At 36.7% G+C, this 15373-nt stretch overlaps 1 protein-coding gene across 1 annotated transcript in view; it reads right to left on the bottom strand.

The window, feature by feature from the left end:
* The window catches only part of GPC6 (glypican 6), a 510839-nt gene that overhangs the window by 327579 nt on the left and 167887 nt on the right, over positions 1-15373 (bottom strand). Inside the window, exon 3 of the mRNA XM_021402583.1 lies at positions 1457-1848. Coding sequence (XP_021258258.1) covers positions 1457-1848 — 392 coding nt within the window. The remainder of the gene's footprint in view (positions 1-1456; positions 1849-15373) is intronic.

The following is a 15373-nucleotide window of genomic DNA, read 5'->3' on the forward strand; positions in this document are numbered from 1 at the left end:
AAAATTTTAGCCCAACTTTTTACCTGTCACTCAGGAACACATCTGCTAGCTACAGTACAGTAGGTGAGAAGCTCTGCTTGACTGGTGAATTACTAGGCACTGAAGGAAAAAATCAACTAAAAATGAACTAAACAGACCTTTGGTGTGTACCAAATGTCACTTCTTGTGTATTAATTAATAAATGGGTTTCATTTTTCCCACTTTAAGAAAAAAAAAGTTTTTTTCACATGTATACATAACCCATGTATTTTTTCACATGTATACATAAGGATTTTGCTTACATAGTTCAAAGACTCAAAAAAAAAAAAAAAAAAAACCCACAAAAAAAACCCCACAACCAAAATCAAGAAACCATGTAATGAAAGGTATCAATCAGTAATAATTATAGCCTGAAAGATGAGAACCTGGGGAAGCAATGGATATATGGAAGCAGGAAATTGGAAAGTTTTCTGAGTTTAACATCTGGTCAGATACTCGCTGTCTAATAAGCATGAGACAAATTTGTCTCCTTGCAGACCAGAATCATCTGCCAATGCTACTTGCTGTGGGTTCCTTTGCTGCTTGATGTGTAACATGCAGAAGGCCATTACTACAGCAACAGTGCTGCTTTTGTCCTATTTAGAGGCACTGAAGTGTGATTTCACTGTTTTTTCCCTCTTACCTTAATCTTGTGCTGTTGGTATGAATGAATGAGCTCCAGAACTATGTACATCTGGAACCATGAAATAGCCAGATCACAGAACAAATATCTAATTGGAACAGCAATTCAGAAAGAAGTACACCTGATTTTGAAACGCTATGTAAGATAAAGTAATTCAGGCACATTTCTGGTACCCAAATGGATTATTTTTGTGTGTGCATTGCTTTTTTATTACATAGCTTTAATTATATGTAGCCCTCAAAGATTAAAATTGTCATAAATGCTTGCACTGATAAATAATTAAAACTAACATAAATGTGAGTCAAGTTGTCCTTAGGGAAAGCTCAAGTTCCAGAGATGTCACTAGTGGTCTCATCAAGAACATAACTAGACATTTCTAATGAAATCCACCACCCAGTTGCACAATGAATGAATGCTACGAGGGCTCTGCTGTCCTAGAAAGAAGCAGCATAAATTTGCTTTAAGCAATTAAATTCTGATCATAACCATCATTTTTATATATGTTGCTGGTTTTGAATTACTAATGACATGATATAACATTGATGCATATCAATATTTCCTCGTGTCCTAAGCACAGTGAAATAATTTCCAGTCAGTATTGCCATAATATCTTCAGAAGGAATAAAATACAACTGTTATCGCTACCTCTATACTCAGTATGTGTCTACCAATACACACACACACAAACCCAAAAAATCAACCCAATATTGAAAAAAACCAAGCATAATCATATATTTTGTTCACCTATTAAATTTGAAATGAATTCAAACTTAAGAAACTCTGATTTTACGTTACCTTGGATACTCTGTTTGCAACCTCTCTGCCTACTGTCAGCCCCTGAACAAAGGTCCGTGCAGCAATGAACGCTCTAGTCACTTGAACCTTCAGCTTCCTGGGTACATCTCCAAATGGTTTCAGCTGGTCTGTATACTTGCTTACACACTCCAAGTAGTCCTCAGTGAAATGATACTGAGGGTTTATGAGCTGGAACATCCTCTCCAGCAGCCGAGCCCAGAAATCATTCAGCATTTCCTCCAAGTTGACATTGCCTCCCGTGTAATAGCGCTTCAGTTCTGTGAAGAGATCCTGGAACACCTCCGAGTTCTGCATATACAGTGTGCCATATGTCCGTACAAACATGTCATTTAAGGACCTTTCTGCATTCTCGAGAAGTTCTCGGAAAAATTCTGCAGGGTAAACAGGGAGACATTAACAAGGAGATATTAGTAAAGCATAAAGGGTTTCTTAATCGCATTCCCATGTTAACATTAGTAAAGTTTGTCCTAATATGTTGTTACTACAGCACTATGCTATTTAAATTAATATATTTTGATAAGAAATAGCTTTTTTTTTTTTTTTCCAGAGGCAAAATAAAACAAAGTACATCCTGGATTCCCCAAGAAGGTAGAAAGATGTAGCACCTATAACACTGAACACCAAAATACTCTTAAAAGAATTTCAATCAGGGTAGTTCCACTTCCTCTCCACTTAGTATTTAACATAGAAATTCCAGCCTCTTGCAAAATCTTTCACAGCCAGTATACTAAATCTGGTACACTAAATGTCAAGTCATTAATATGATGACAGAGTGGAAATTGTAACAATTTTAAAATTACTAGACAATGATAGGTTCTATTTAGATGAAGTTGTTACACTATAGAAGAACAATATAGATATAAATCTGAAAATTAATTTGCAAATGTTCTTGAAGGCTGGAAATGAGCAGAATCTCCTTTAAAAGTATTATTTGGTTAGGAAATACTAAGAAAATGATAGCATTTTCAATGATCTACTACACTACTGAAGTTCTTTACTAGAACCCTCCACCATCTGTGTCACAGCCAGACTACTAATTTCAATTTGTGTTAGTTGTATTGGAATAGCAGACCTTACATTTGTAAACGCATTTCATATTTTACTACTTCTGTCCCTCTTATCTACTCAGGCCTATACCATTATCTATTTCTAAGTTTTGATTTCTGGAGTTTATTATTACTGGGAAATGAGCCTGTGGGATACCAATCACAGCAGAGATACCTGAAATCTCTCTTTGTACATTGGAAATGTGTGATCATCTCCTTTGCTAATGTCCTTTATCTGCCATATGATGCTTATGTTTTCCCAAGGAATTCACTGAGATTATAGTCATTTTTTAAACACATCTGCCAAAAGCAGACATTGCTGCTTTTGTTTTATAGAAGATCCCATCTTCCTACAGAGCCCATTTGTCAGCCTTCTTAAATCTTTGGAAACGGGTTCAACGATTGCTGTGGTCTGTAAATGGGGCATTGCAGACAGCATGGAAGAGATGGCAATATCCTTGGCAAAACGTATATTTGCTGCTATGAAACGATTCACACATATGCAGGAGTCATCACACATCCAGTTCTAGGATGCCAGATTCTAAATATGTGGTCATTGCCCATAGACACATCTGTGTGTGCTCTCTGCAGGGACATGCTGGCTTCTTATAGTCTTGGCTAATGCTATGATGTGAATACCCTTTTGATAAATAGCTCTGCTGTGGCTACAGAGACTCATGAAAATGCAGAATCATTTCAGTGATACAGACACGATGACAATTAAGTGTGCCTAAGAAAAAGAATGCACTAAATATGAGGATGTGCAACAGAGATCACTTGAAAGTTGAGTCCACCAAACACTGTGGACCAAGCTGCATGGACTCTGTGAGAAAGGAGCTACTCCTTTTTGGCACAAATTGTGCAGAGTTGCAGTCTTTGATCTCCTAGATAACTGCAAAAGAGTTATCATGAAAAATGCATAGACTGAAGACTGAAAACATACTCACTACATCAAAGCACTTATTAAAGGGAAAATGCATTCTAATATATGTATCAATGTCTAAGCTGTCATCAAAACCATAATTTCTTAGATGGCATAAACTCAGTTTGGAAAATAATATACTTTCACCAAAAAGTTTATGTAGGGAATCAAACAAACAAAGAAACAAAAACAATCCAAAAAAACCCCAAACCTCGACTTTACTGCCAAATAGAGTAACTTGAGGTCCACGATACACAGTTCAGAAGTATTCTCTGTTGTTTTTCCAAATTATCCACTAATTCTGACAAAGCAGTTTTAGAGAAAAACAAAACAAAATTGTTTGTCATCTCCCACCCTGACATGTTGGTATCTTGATGTCTGAATCATTCTGACTACTATTTTACACAGCCAGCACTTCTTCTTCTAAGAAATAATGTATGCTGCCTGTATTGCTGAATACATCTAGCTCTCTACTCATACACTCTGGAAGACAAAACGATGGATGAGAATTTGGGGCTCAAGTTAAAGTATATTTTAAGAATAAAGCCAAGATTTTAGACAAGTGCAATTGAATGACAATTGTGAAAGACAATCACAAACACATTGAATCTAGACCTCTTAAATTCTCACCCATGACATTGTGTTTATATGTGTATTGCCTATATACCAAGGGCTGCAGTAAGGAATTTAAATGTTGTCTCCTCCCAATCCATTAGCTATGCTGGGAATTGCACTATTCATCTGGGAAGATTGTATAAGTCTGTCACAGTGAAGCGTAAGAGTTTCAGCTGCTAGCAGCTTCTCTGGTCTGAGATTGTTTGCCTATTATCTCTTTGCACAGGCATATCATATGGCAATCTCACAGTCAGTTCGTTGGAAGATAACAAAACCTTTTAAGGAGAGTTTGGACTTTTATTCCGTACTTCTACAATGTATACTACAATGTGGTCCAGGTTGGTTACAGTCTTTATTTATACTGCAATACAAATATTACCAGTAACTGCACAATCTTAAATTGCATGCTAGTCTAAATGTGACATCAGACATATGTGTTCTGTGGGAGAGTTGATGTACTCTCTGAATAGCAGTGTGTTTATTTAATTCTAAGTCTTCTCATAGCTCTTTTTGCCATTAAAAAGTTAGACCTTTAGTCTTCGATATGCTTTGATATAAATGAGTTTAAGAGTTATCTTCATCAGTACCTCTATACAGGATTAGGAAAATAATGCATCACCACCAACACAATTGGACACTTCATTCAGTTTCAGAGAGAAGTCCTGTTGTATTAATTAGAAAATATCTTAATCTACTCCTGTCCAGCAAAATGAATACTGTTGTGAAGGATCACTTTCTTTCTCAGCCAGGAAATCTTCCATACATCAGGAAAGTAGACCGCTTTGTGTTGCTCTTGTACAGTTACTCTTTCCTGACATAACTGGGCACTTCTCCAGCTACATCAAGAAAAACTGTACTTGCTTCTGCAAAGGCCGATTTTTTCCATGGTGTTCATAGTAATTTAAAGATTTTATGTTCATTGCAAAGATGATATTTCATCAACTTGCAGCTACCTTTTGAAAAATAATCTAATATTTCAGCTCAAAGTAAAAGAACAAAAATGAGACAGACATTAGTCATGTTGCTTAATGTGTTTCTGGAAGGCACTCAAATACTAGTGTTGGAGAGGAGAATCCATATAAGACTGAGATGCATAGTGTTTGAACATATATATCTTGTAAATTTGTTTTGCTGCCAAAATTGGCTGTCATGAGCAGTGTTACTGCTGGAAATAATTTTTCCTAATTTTAAACGGTGATGCATTTATATGATAGAATATGTCCTGGGTGTGTCTTATGTTGCAACCACATTTTTATACAGCTTTCATTTATTAGACAGAGGTTCATCAGGAAGACAGTTCAGGTCCGCTATTCAAGTAATTCAAAAGTATAATGTCAAAGGGGTATTGAGCTACAATGTGAACAACTGAAAAGAAAAAGCGAATAATGTGATTTGAAACCATTACATGCTCAATGTAGGCTTAAATGGTGGGTTTCCGATCAATAGATCACGCTTCAACTATTTTTAAACATTATTTATACATTTTAGATGGAAGACTGATAACAACAGTCTCTGCAAATAAAGTTTATTGTTATTAAGCCTTTTGTCTATGATGAGACAACTCAGTGAAAGGGCGTGATACATTGGTTATGTAATCCCTCATTAAAAGTAGGGTGTTAGTTCTCATACTACACTATCAAATGAACGCTGACTTTCTCACTCTATTTCAATATAGGTAATCCAGTGTCATAATTTAATTCAACCTGTGAGCTACTTTCATTCTGAAGTGAAAACTAGTTGTCACCACATCAGCGGATCAAGATTGGTGATAATATTGCAGCATGACACAGTCTAGAGACAATAATTGGATAATTTGTATTGTGCATGAGCTGATATTCTATGTTAATTCCCAGCCCAACAAATTCCTTTCATTTTCTTTCCATCTGTAGCGTAAGCAAAACCAATGTCTGCAGAACAACTTGCAAAACTAGAAATAATTTGTTTCTTGATTCCTGAAAACAAAGATATATGCACAAGGATTAAGACTAGACTACTAAAAGGCAATCTCGTTTATTTATAATACATTCTGCCCATTTTTCCTGTTTTGCAGGAAATCTTGAGATTTGAATGTTGTACTATGTTGCACCTGGTACGCTGGATATCCGGTATCACTGCTACCTGAGAAAACAACAGAGCTGCAGGGAAGTCTACAGAGGTTCTTGACAGACACGTGTGATTTTTCATCAGCCTTTATTGAAAACATTGCCCAGGGTGGCACACTGATGTCACTCCTCATTGACACTAACACCATCACGTACAGGTCATTCCCCATTGTAGCTTTATTCTGCTTGTGGGTGTTGATTTTCAAGTTGCTCACAAATTCTAGTAATCTACTATTTACTATGAAGGTGCCTATGCCCCTACAGCATATGGAATCTAGGTACCTAAATTCATTTGACATCTTTGAACAAACCTAGTGATATGCCTGATGCTAAGAAGGATATTAGAATTCATATAAGCTGACTGTCATTTGGGACAAAAAGGGATCTTTATGTAAAGACACTTACACTAAGATGTATGTCAATGACAGTCGCATTCTTTTCTTCAGTGCCCTGTTTCTTTCTTTGTTTCTTTGTTCGTGAAGAAAAAACTTGTTCTAGTGAATGTGGCATCTTTCTACAGGATTCTTGAAATGGTAGTTTTTTTTTAAATAATAAAAAAAAGATATTCCACAATGATATTAATTAGTGAAAGTTGTGATTTATCTCACTGAAACTCTATTGAAATTAACCTAAATTAGTTCTGTGTGGTTTTTTTTTCATCTTTTAACTGTTTATTTTAGGTTTCCAGAGACATTTTTCCTAACAATAACTAAATGTACGAGACATAAAAGAACTCAATTTTACTTTGTGATTGAGAAAAAATTGCTGTAAGGAGAATACTTACACCAGATCATTTTCCCTCCTCTATTTTTGATACTGCATTTGTATTTATATTCAAGAGCAAAACAAATTGTATGCATGAAGCTATCAGAGTATTACTTTTTAGTGAGTTTGAATAACTAATTTTAAAATTCCCTTATAGCTTTGACCTTTAGAAATACTCAATGCTCACAACTGGGAAACAAATTTCAGTTCCCATTAGGAACCACAAATTCTGCAGTGTTATGAGATCTGTTGAAAGTTATTCTCTTTTTATGTCCTTGTAATTCATTTTGAATACATAAACATCAAATTTAAGGATAAGAAAGACAGGTCAGACAATTAAATGTGTTCTATACTTGCAAATTTCAGAATAGTTAATTTACATCCTCTACCTATATCCTGGAAAAACCAACTATGGGTGAAATGACTTAGCTGATAATGGATATTGATACCTTTTCTAGAGTTTCTTACATCTATAAATATCATAAGTTTATGAAATCTTTTGGATACTATTAATATTTTTAGGAGTCAGTGTAATCTCAAAGGTTATGAGTGAAGATGAAGGTCACTCTCCCCTTTTTAATTCCTCCACTTCTCAGACTACTGTAAAATCTTATAAAAGAAGGTAGTTCACGGCAATTTTTTTCCTTGCCTCCTGACCAGAGTCTGACTTCTTCCCCACTATGTTTCCTAGGCCCTACCCACTCTGTAAGCTTGAGACAGGGTGTTGCAAGGGAAAAAGGAGACCCAGAGAAAGGTGAGACTGTGAAGGCTCCATCCTCACCCACTCCCCACTCTGCAGCATGGAGAAGAAGCAAACAGCCCTGTCCTGTGCTAAGACAAGGGACAGGAGTGTGGGGAGGAAGCACAGACACGTCTATCCTGGGCTCAGTTGGACAGGTTAGATCAAACAAGTGAGAAAAAAGTTAGGCTGCTATTTACACATCAAACACCACTATCAGAATGTAAACCTAATCCAACAAATAATTGAAAGCACTATTTAACATCAATGTACAAAGAAGTTTTTGCACAAATGAACATTAATATGCAGTTAAAGGAACTGTCATTTATTCAAGGCTGATTACATGCATTGATGTAAGCCTGTAATACTTTGTTGTACTGCACTGAAGTCAATATGGACATTATCTACAACTTCAGTGGATGCCGGTGCAGCCTTTAAATGTTAAACCTACTGTTTCTTCTCTACAAGAGTTCATTTATTATCACTTTAGTGTGTCTAAAATGAAACTTGATCCTGCCATTGATTCTACACAGACAGTCCTGCAACCAGGTAAAACATATCACTTTCACCTGAAAATGATGGAATTAGATATTAAAATGTACTTTTTGAAATCTTTACTAGAATCTCAATTCATACTCTTTTGCATCTGGTAATTTACATTGATGTATCCTCCATAATAATTACAAAACCTGAAATTCCTAATAACCCCTCAAAAATTTTCTTGAGCTTATGGTGATAATCAAAAAGAAATAACTAGGAGTAAGAAGGAAGCAATGAGATAGCTTTTCATGTCATTCATGCATATGCTAAGGTACATGCATATGCTGAATTTTCATTATCAAGTGAAAAGTGCCCAAGTGAGGTACTCATAAAATGCAAGCAAAATGTTACATGGCGTCATAAGGCCACCTTCTTGAATATTTATGACTGGGCACTTAAACATTTGCAACAGTACTATCGTCAAGAATATCTATGACCAAAGAGAGACATGTAGCATTTCATGGATATCTGTGAATGTGGGAATACTGAATTTTACATCATATGTTCATAAAAATGCATAATGCTTCATAAAAAAAAATCACGAGTCAGCACAGTTTCTTCTGAAAAACATTTAACGCTTTCATGAAAATGATATTAACAATATATAAACTATGGAACTCAGTGAAATGATGGTTTTAAAATACAGAGCCAATTTTGTTTTTCTCTATGCATCACTAGAGGCTATTAAATATCCAGTTTAATAGTTAGGGAGATTTAACGTCTAACACCCTGAATGAAAATCCTTTGCCATGTCTATAACCTACAACAATCAAAAGTTTTATAAAACTTACTGGAAGATTTTTTTTTTTTTTAAATATGGGGAAATATGAGTTAGACCAGAAGATACTGTGGAAAAGAAGGGGAAAAATGGCACTGTTTTAACAAACAGGTCCCAGAACAGAAGTGCTATTTACTATTGTTCAACTCAGTCTGATGTTGACCAGAGGTGAGGTCAGGCATGTCCAACCTGCGGCCTGCGGGCTGCATGCAGCCCAGCACAGCTCACACCGTGGCCCACTCCCTACTGATACATCATCATGGCAGCAGCTCTTCCCCACTGAGTGGCCTGGCCTGGCCCTGGGATATGGGGAGGGTGCAGTGCAGTGCTGACAAATAATATGGCATTATGCTTAATTTGTAAGGAAATCATGTCGATTTTCAAAGATTACAATTTGAAAAGACATTGTATGCAGAAACATGCTGCCAAATTCAATGCATAGCAAAGAATGCTTCATAAAGACAAAATAGCGGAACTGAAAAAAAGTCTGTCAGCTCAACAAAATATTTTAAAAAAGTTAAAACTCAAATGGTCTCTGTTATAAAAGCTAGTTGTGTGGTAGAAAATCTAATTGCAAAAAAATCAAAACCATTTCCTGATGGTGAGTTTATTAAGCAACGTATGGAAAGCATTACAGATAGAATGTGTCAAAAATTAGTTTGTCTCACCACTCTATAGTCAAGTGAACTGAAGAAACAAGAACACCTATCAAAAGAAATTTGGAGAGTAAAGCTGCTAATTTCAATTTTATGCTTTGGAGATAGATGAAAGTACTGATGCTACAGATACAGCTCCACTTGCCATTTTCATCAAAGATACAGATAACGAATATAATGTCACTGAAGAAATGGCTTATTTGGTGCCATTAAAAGACAAAATAAATCTCTTGATTTGTATGAAGCAGTAAAAAAATACATTAAAGTGTTATCTGTGCTATGTTTCAGACAATAAAAGATTTTGAAATGAAACTTAAATTAAGGCAAGCTCAAGTTATGGCAAACAGTTGTACGCATTTTGACACATTGGCTAAACAGTCCCATGAACAGTGAAAAATATAGAATCACAGAATCCTCAGAGTTGGAAGGGACTTCTGAAGGCCATCTAATCCAACTCCCCTGCAATGAACAGGGACACCACAGCTAGATCAGGTTGCCCAGAGCCTTATCCAGTCTCGCCTTGAAAGTCTACAGGGATGGGGCATCAACCACAACACTAGGTAACCTGTTCTAGTGCCTTACCACCCTCACTGTAAAAGACTTTTTCCTTATATCTAACCTAAATCTACCCTCCCTGAGCTTGAAGCCATTTCCCCTTTTTCTATCACCACCGACCCTGCTAAAGAGTCTGTCCCCTTCTTTCCTCATCTGTCCTCTTTATACTGAAATATGCAGCCATGCTTTCCATTTTGTTAAAGGAATTAGGTTTCAAGATTTCAAAAAAATCATCTTTTTTTTGTATATTTGTGATTCCATTTTCAGTCAACATAAATACATTACCTGCAAATTTTCACAAGGACTGTGTAGAATTGCAATCAGACATTCAACTCAAAGAAAAAATTGACCATATCTCTTTAGCAGATTTTTATAAGACCTCTCTTACCAGAGAAAAGTATCCCGTGCTTCAGAGTCATGCCTTATTCATGTCATCACTTTTGGGAAATATGCACATTTGTGAACTATTATTGTCAAGGATGAAGCACAGGAAGAGTACTATTTCATCAAAAATCTCTGGTGGACACCTTGAGAAGTCACTAGGAATGGCAACCACTGCCATTTAACCAGACTGATATGTTACTTTCACAAAAACAAGGTCAAACATCCCACTAATTTTATGTTTTTGTTGCTCTCTGTTTTTTATGTCTTAATTAAAGACATAATTGGCCCAAGACAATTCCTGTTCGCTCAATGCAGCCCAGGCAAGCCAACAGGTTGGGCACACATGGTATGGTGTTGTGCTGGGTAATAATGTGGAACTGAAGCCACTGAATGCCTTCTTGATTATTCTCAGAGCAGACAGTTTGACTAAGGGCAGGTTTACTCACATGAGTAACTCACATGTTCTGGTTGACCAGAAGAAAACACTGAAATCTAACTGACTTTTTTTTACAGTGAGGTGACTAATCGCAACTCAGAAACATTGATGTTTTGGAAAGGGTCTTCAGAGGCAGAAATCTCAATCTGGAACTCAGGCATGTATGTAAAAGAGGAGGGTGTCTCTTTCAGAATACTGTCTTTGTTGTTCCTTCCTGCCATCCCCAAAGTATGGAGATTTCTTTCAAAAGGACACTAACAAAAATACTCTTCTGGATTTCAAGTGAGACAACACACTTCCTAGTATGAGGACATAAACGACATTTGAGCTCACATTAAAAGAAGTTTTAACTTCAGTAAAAGTGCAAAATTAGGTGTGTTACCTACCAGGTGACACTAATTACACTTGTTCCCTTTCCACAATAAGAAACATCATAAGTAGTATATTATAATTTTATGCAGCCCAAATGGCCTTATATTTTAAGTACTTCTACAATTACAAGTCATATAACTAAAAATGTGTTCCAACAGGTGATTTTTATATTAGGGTTCAGCATTAAATTATATTGTACTTTCAACCCGTTATCTAGGAAATATTCTCCACTTTCACTGAAAAGACATTATTTTATTAGTCACACATATTCATCTCTTGTACAGAATAGATGTTCACACAGAGTTGCCTGTAATATGTATAAATATAGTATATTTCAATTGATTTTTTTTTAACATCACAATAATTGCAATGGATGCCATACAGCCACAATGTGTATTTAATCATGAAGCATTTAGTTAATGTTACAAATCCATATGTAGCTTATTTGTGTTGGTTGCTGTTATTACTACCTATTTTTGCTTTAAAATTCACATAATCCTAGGCTGGCTGAGGTGGTCAGGGCCCTCTGTGTCCCTGCAGCCCAGCCCCTGCTCCAGCAGCGCCACCCAGAGCAGGGTGCCCAGGCCCATGGCCAGGCGGCTTCTGGAGAGCTCCAGGGAGGAGACCCCACAGCCTCTGGGCAGCCTGTGCCAGTGCTCCAGCACCCGCACAGCGCAGCAGTGCTCCTGGTGTTCAGAGGGAACCTCCTGGGCTCCAGTTTGTGCCCACAACCTCCTGTCCTGGCATGGGACACCGCTGAATGGAGCCTGGCTTTGTAGTTTTTGCACCCTCCTCTGCTTCAGGCTGATCAGTCCCAGCTTTCTTAGCCTCTCCTTGTAGGAGAGGTGCTCCAGTTTCTTTGGGCTCTTCAAAATATTTTTGGTTATTTTGTGGAGCCATCGAAGTTTGTACATTCTCTCACAGACTCCGATTTAGGCTGATTTAGCTGGAAATCATCATTTCTCCTATTCCTAGTGTTAGTACAATCTATTGCAAACTGAAATTTACTTTGGCACTATTTTATTTTATTTTTTCATGTGACTAATCTGTTGAAGCTACTTTGCATGCAAGTATTTTACTACATTAACATACCTTTCTCTTTGGAAAATCTCAGACATGCTGTCCTTTTTTTTTTTTTTTTCCTTTGCATTGCTGTGAAGCTTGACAGCAAATAAAAAATTTAGTCTCATGTTATTTTGCTGCTGGCTGATACACTGGCGTGAGGTCCGAAGGGCCTGTTGTTATTCTTTAATGCCAAATGTGAGATAGTAAATACATGATCTGTTCTGGATGGATGAAAAAGCCAGAGGCAAGTATCCAGGTCTATTAGGAGAAACTAAAAGTTTTGAAAAACATACACATTTTTATCCTTTAGATTACTCTTGTATTCTTGAAGTAATGCATAGGTTGAAGTGACATTGCAACAGAACAAAGAAGAACTTAATCATATTTCTGTTTTTAAATGGAGAAGTGAGGTCACACTATTATTAGCTTAATCATATAGACAATTCAGAGCATAATATAAAATTTGGGAAGTTCAGACAAGCAAGGACATGGAAAAGCAGTGTCCCTTCACTTAGGCTTTTTTAAAATGTCAGGTATGCCTTCAAAGACATAACACATGAGAAATGATTTTTACCTCAGGTATGAGAAGGAAAACTTCTGAATTAATAAAAATAGGTCATTATTTTTTAATATCACAGAATCTGCTTCCTTCACTTCTGCCTATGCATGTTGTCCTGTCAGGTGGGCACCTGATCTGCTCAAGAGCCCTGAATATTTTTTTTACAAGTTTTTCTCATTTATTCCTTAAGTTTTAGCTTTTTTTTATTTCTGGATAGATATGCAGAGGGAGTGATTATCTTTTCAGCCTGGTAGGCAGCAGACTTTTGGGTCTGCTAATCTGTGACACAAAATAAAAGGATGTGAGTAAGACAACATTGCCTTACTTGGATTATTGTTAAAAGGTTTAGATCTCCACTGACATTCTGCTCCTTTGATTTCTGCTATCCTGACCTGGAATATATGTGGTCTATACTGCGAACCTACTTTCCTGCTCCTCTGTTTACCCAGTCTCTCTTTGAACTGCTGATGGTAATGAATCTCTTTTCTCCAGCCCTAACCGCTGCGTTCGGTTATCATCAAGCACAGGCATCAGCTAGAGCTCTAATCTTGCTCTGATGGATGGAATACTAACCTTTCACAAGATTAGAGACACAAGGTGCTCTAGAGATAATAAAATTCAAATAGGTTTATTTCAAAGGGCAACTCAATCTCGATTTTGTTCATGGGTCACTTGACAGATCATTTGCCAATGTAGTTTTTGTATCCTTCTGCGTCTGGCTCCTATGCAGCACTCCAACTACTTCAAATTAAGTGGGCCCCAACAGGCAGAGTTCGGCAAGGGTCTAGCTTCAGCAAAAATGGTGAGATACTCATTCAGCACGCAGCTGACGACTTTGCTAAAAGTGCATCTTAGGTAGGTGGTGCTTGGATGGGGGAAAAGTTTTTCCTAGCATGTACCAGATGGCATAGAAATCACAGTAATGATAAGCATCTTGAATGCTTTCAATTTTAAACACCTGTTTGATCATAGAGGAAAAAAATCTTACTAGCATCATGACAGCTGTACAATATGTAGAGTAACTAAGAGTTAAGAGATCTGCAACTTGTGAGGGACCAACGTGGTAGCCTTTTTTTAATGTGGTAGCCAAGCACTGCTATGCAAATGTGTTTAAAAACCAAATATTTATGTTGGGTGTTTACAAATGCAGAGATATGACTATTACAGGTACCGAGAAAAGATTCCTCTAGATCACAGTTTCTGTCTTCAGTGACCCATACATCAATTTAGGATCCAGTGAGATAAAGTAGGTGAAAACTCCTGCCTCTGAGGTTGTAGCTTGCACCTATTCAGAAGTACGAGAAAACGTAGCTCTGCAGTTTAAGGAAGTAGAAGTAGAATACTGTAACTCATCTGCTGGAGACAGCAAATTCAAGTCTATGCAAACAACAGCACTTCCACAAGTTAGCCAGGAGGCCGGGCCTGGTTTGTGGGTGGAGGTGCTAGCAGCAGGACCCTCACTGAGAGATGGGCAGAGAGGATGAAAAGCAGAAGAAGCACCCCAGAAGTGCACTTAAAAGCAATCAGGAAAAGTCAGAGAAAGCCAGAGGGATGTTGTATGTTCCTATCCAGGAAAGCTCTGCAAAAATGCGTGCTCTAGGAATTAATATTTTTCCCTCTCAAAAATATTTAGAACTTTCTTTCTTCTACAGAATTCAACTGCTGCATATATACAGGGGTAGGAGTTTAGAATAACTAACCCCTTTTCAGGTAAGATCGCATTATTTCAGCTTCCAAAATTAAGGGCCACTACATCATATTTAAAAATCAGTGGTTGAGAAGCTTACATAAAAACTAAAAGGTAAAAATTCAATATAATATGTATTTAAAACATGTACTGGACTAAGTGTGAAATCTAGATACTAGAAAGTAACATTAATGGTTGTTTTTTTTTTTTGTTTTTTTTTTAAGCCTTAGAATGACATGAAAAATGAATGTTTTATGTTTAGCAGCTCACAATCAAGTCCATTCCTAGAACTGCAGTCATATCTCTGGAACCCATTGGCATTGTTTAAATTTCATGATTGAGAGAGTTCTAAATATTTCAGAGAACATATATAGATTTTTAATAGACATGGTTCACTTGAATTTATTGTCCCCTATAGTAAGAAGCTCTTGAAAGTAATTTCATATTGCATATTTTTAAAAAGGCCAAAGAAATAACTCACCACATTAATCTTGTGATCTAGTCAGGAAATGATGCACATATATGTTTCTGTCTCTTGTTTAGATTAAGCGTTGGACTTAACTTTTTTGTAAACATATGTGAATATAATCTTCTGGCATACGAGATTGAAAGATGTTGAAGTTGAAGGAATTATCTCTTTCTGATAGAGGGTGTGAATTTATCAGATAATCATTT

Source organism: Numida meleagris, chromosome 1 (genome assembly GCF_002078875.1).
Source record: "Numida meleagris isolate 19003 breed g44 Domestic line chromosome 1, NumMel1.0, whole genome shotgun sequence".
Taxonomy (NCBI): Eukaryota; Metazoa; Chordata; class Aves; order Galliformes; family Numididae; genus Numida; species Numida meleagris.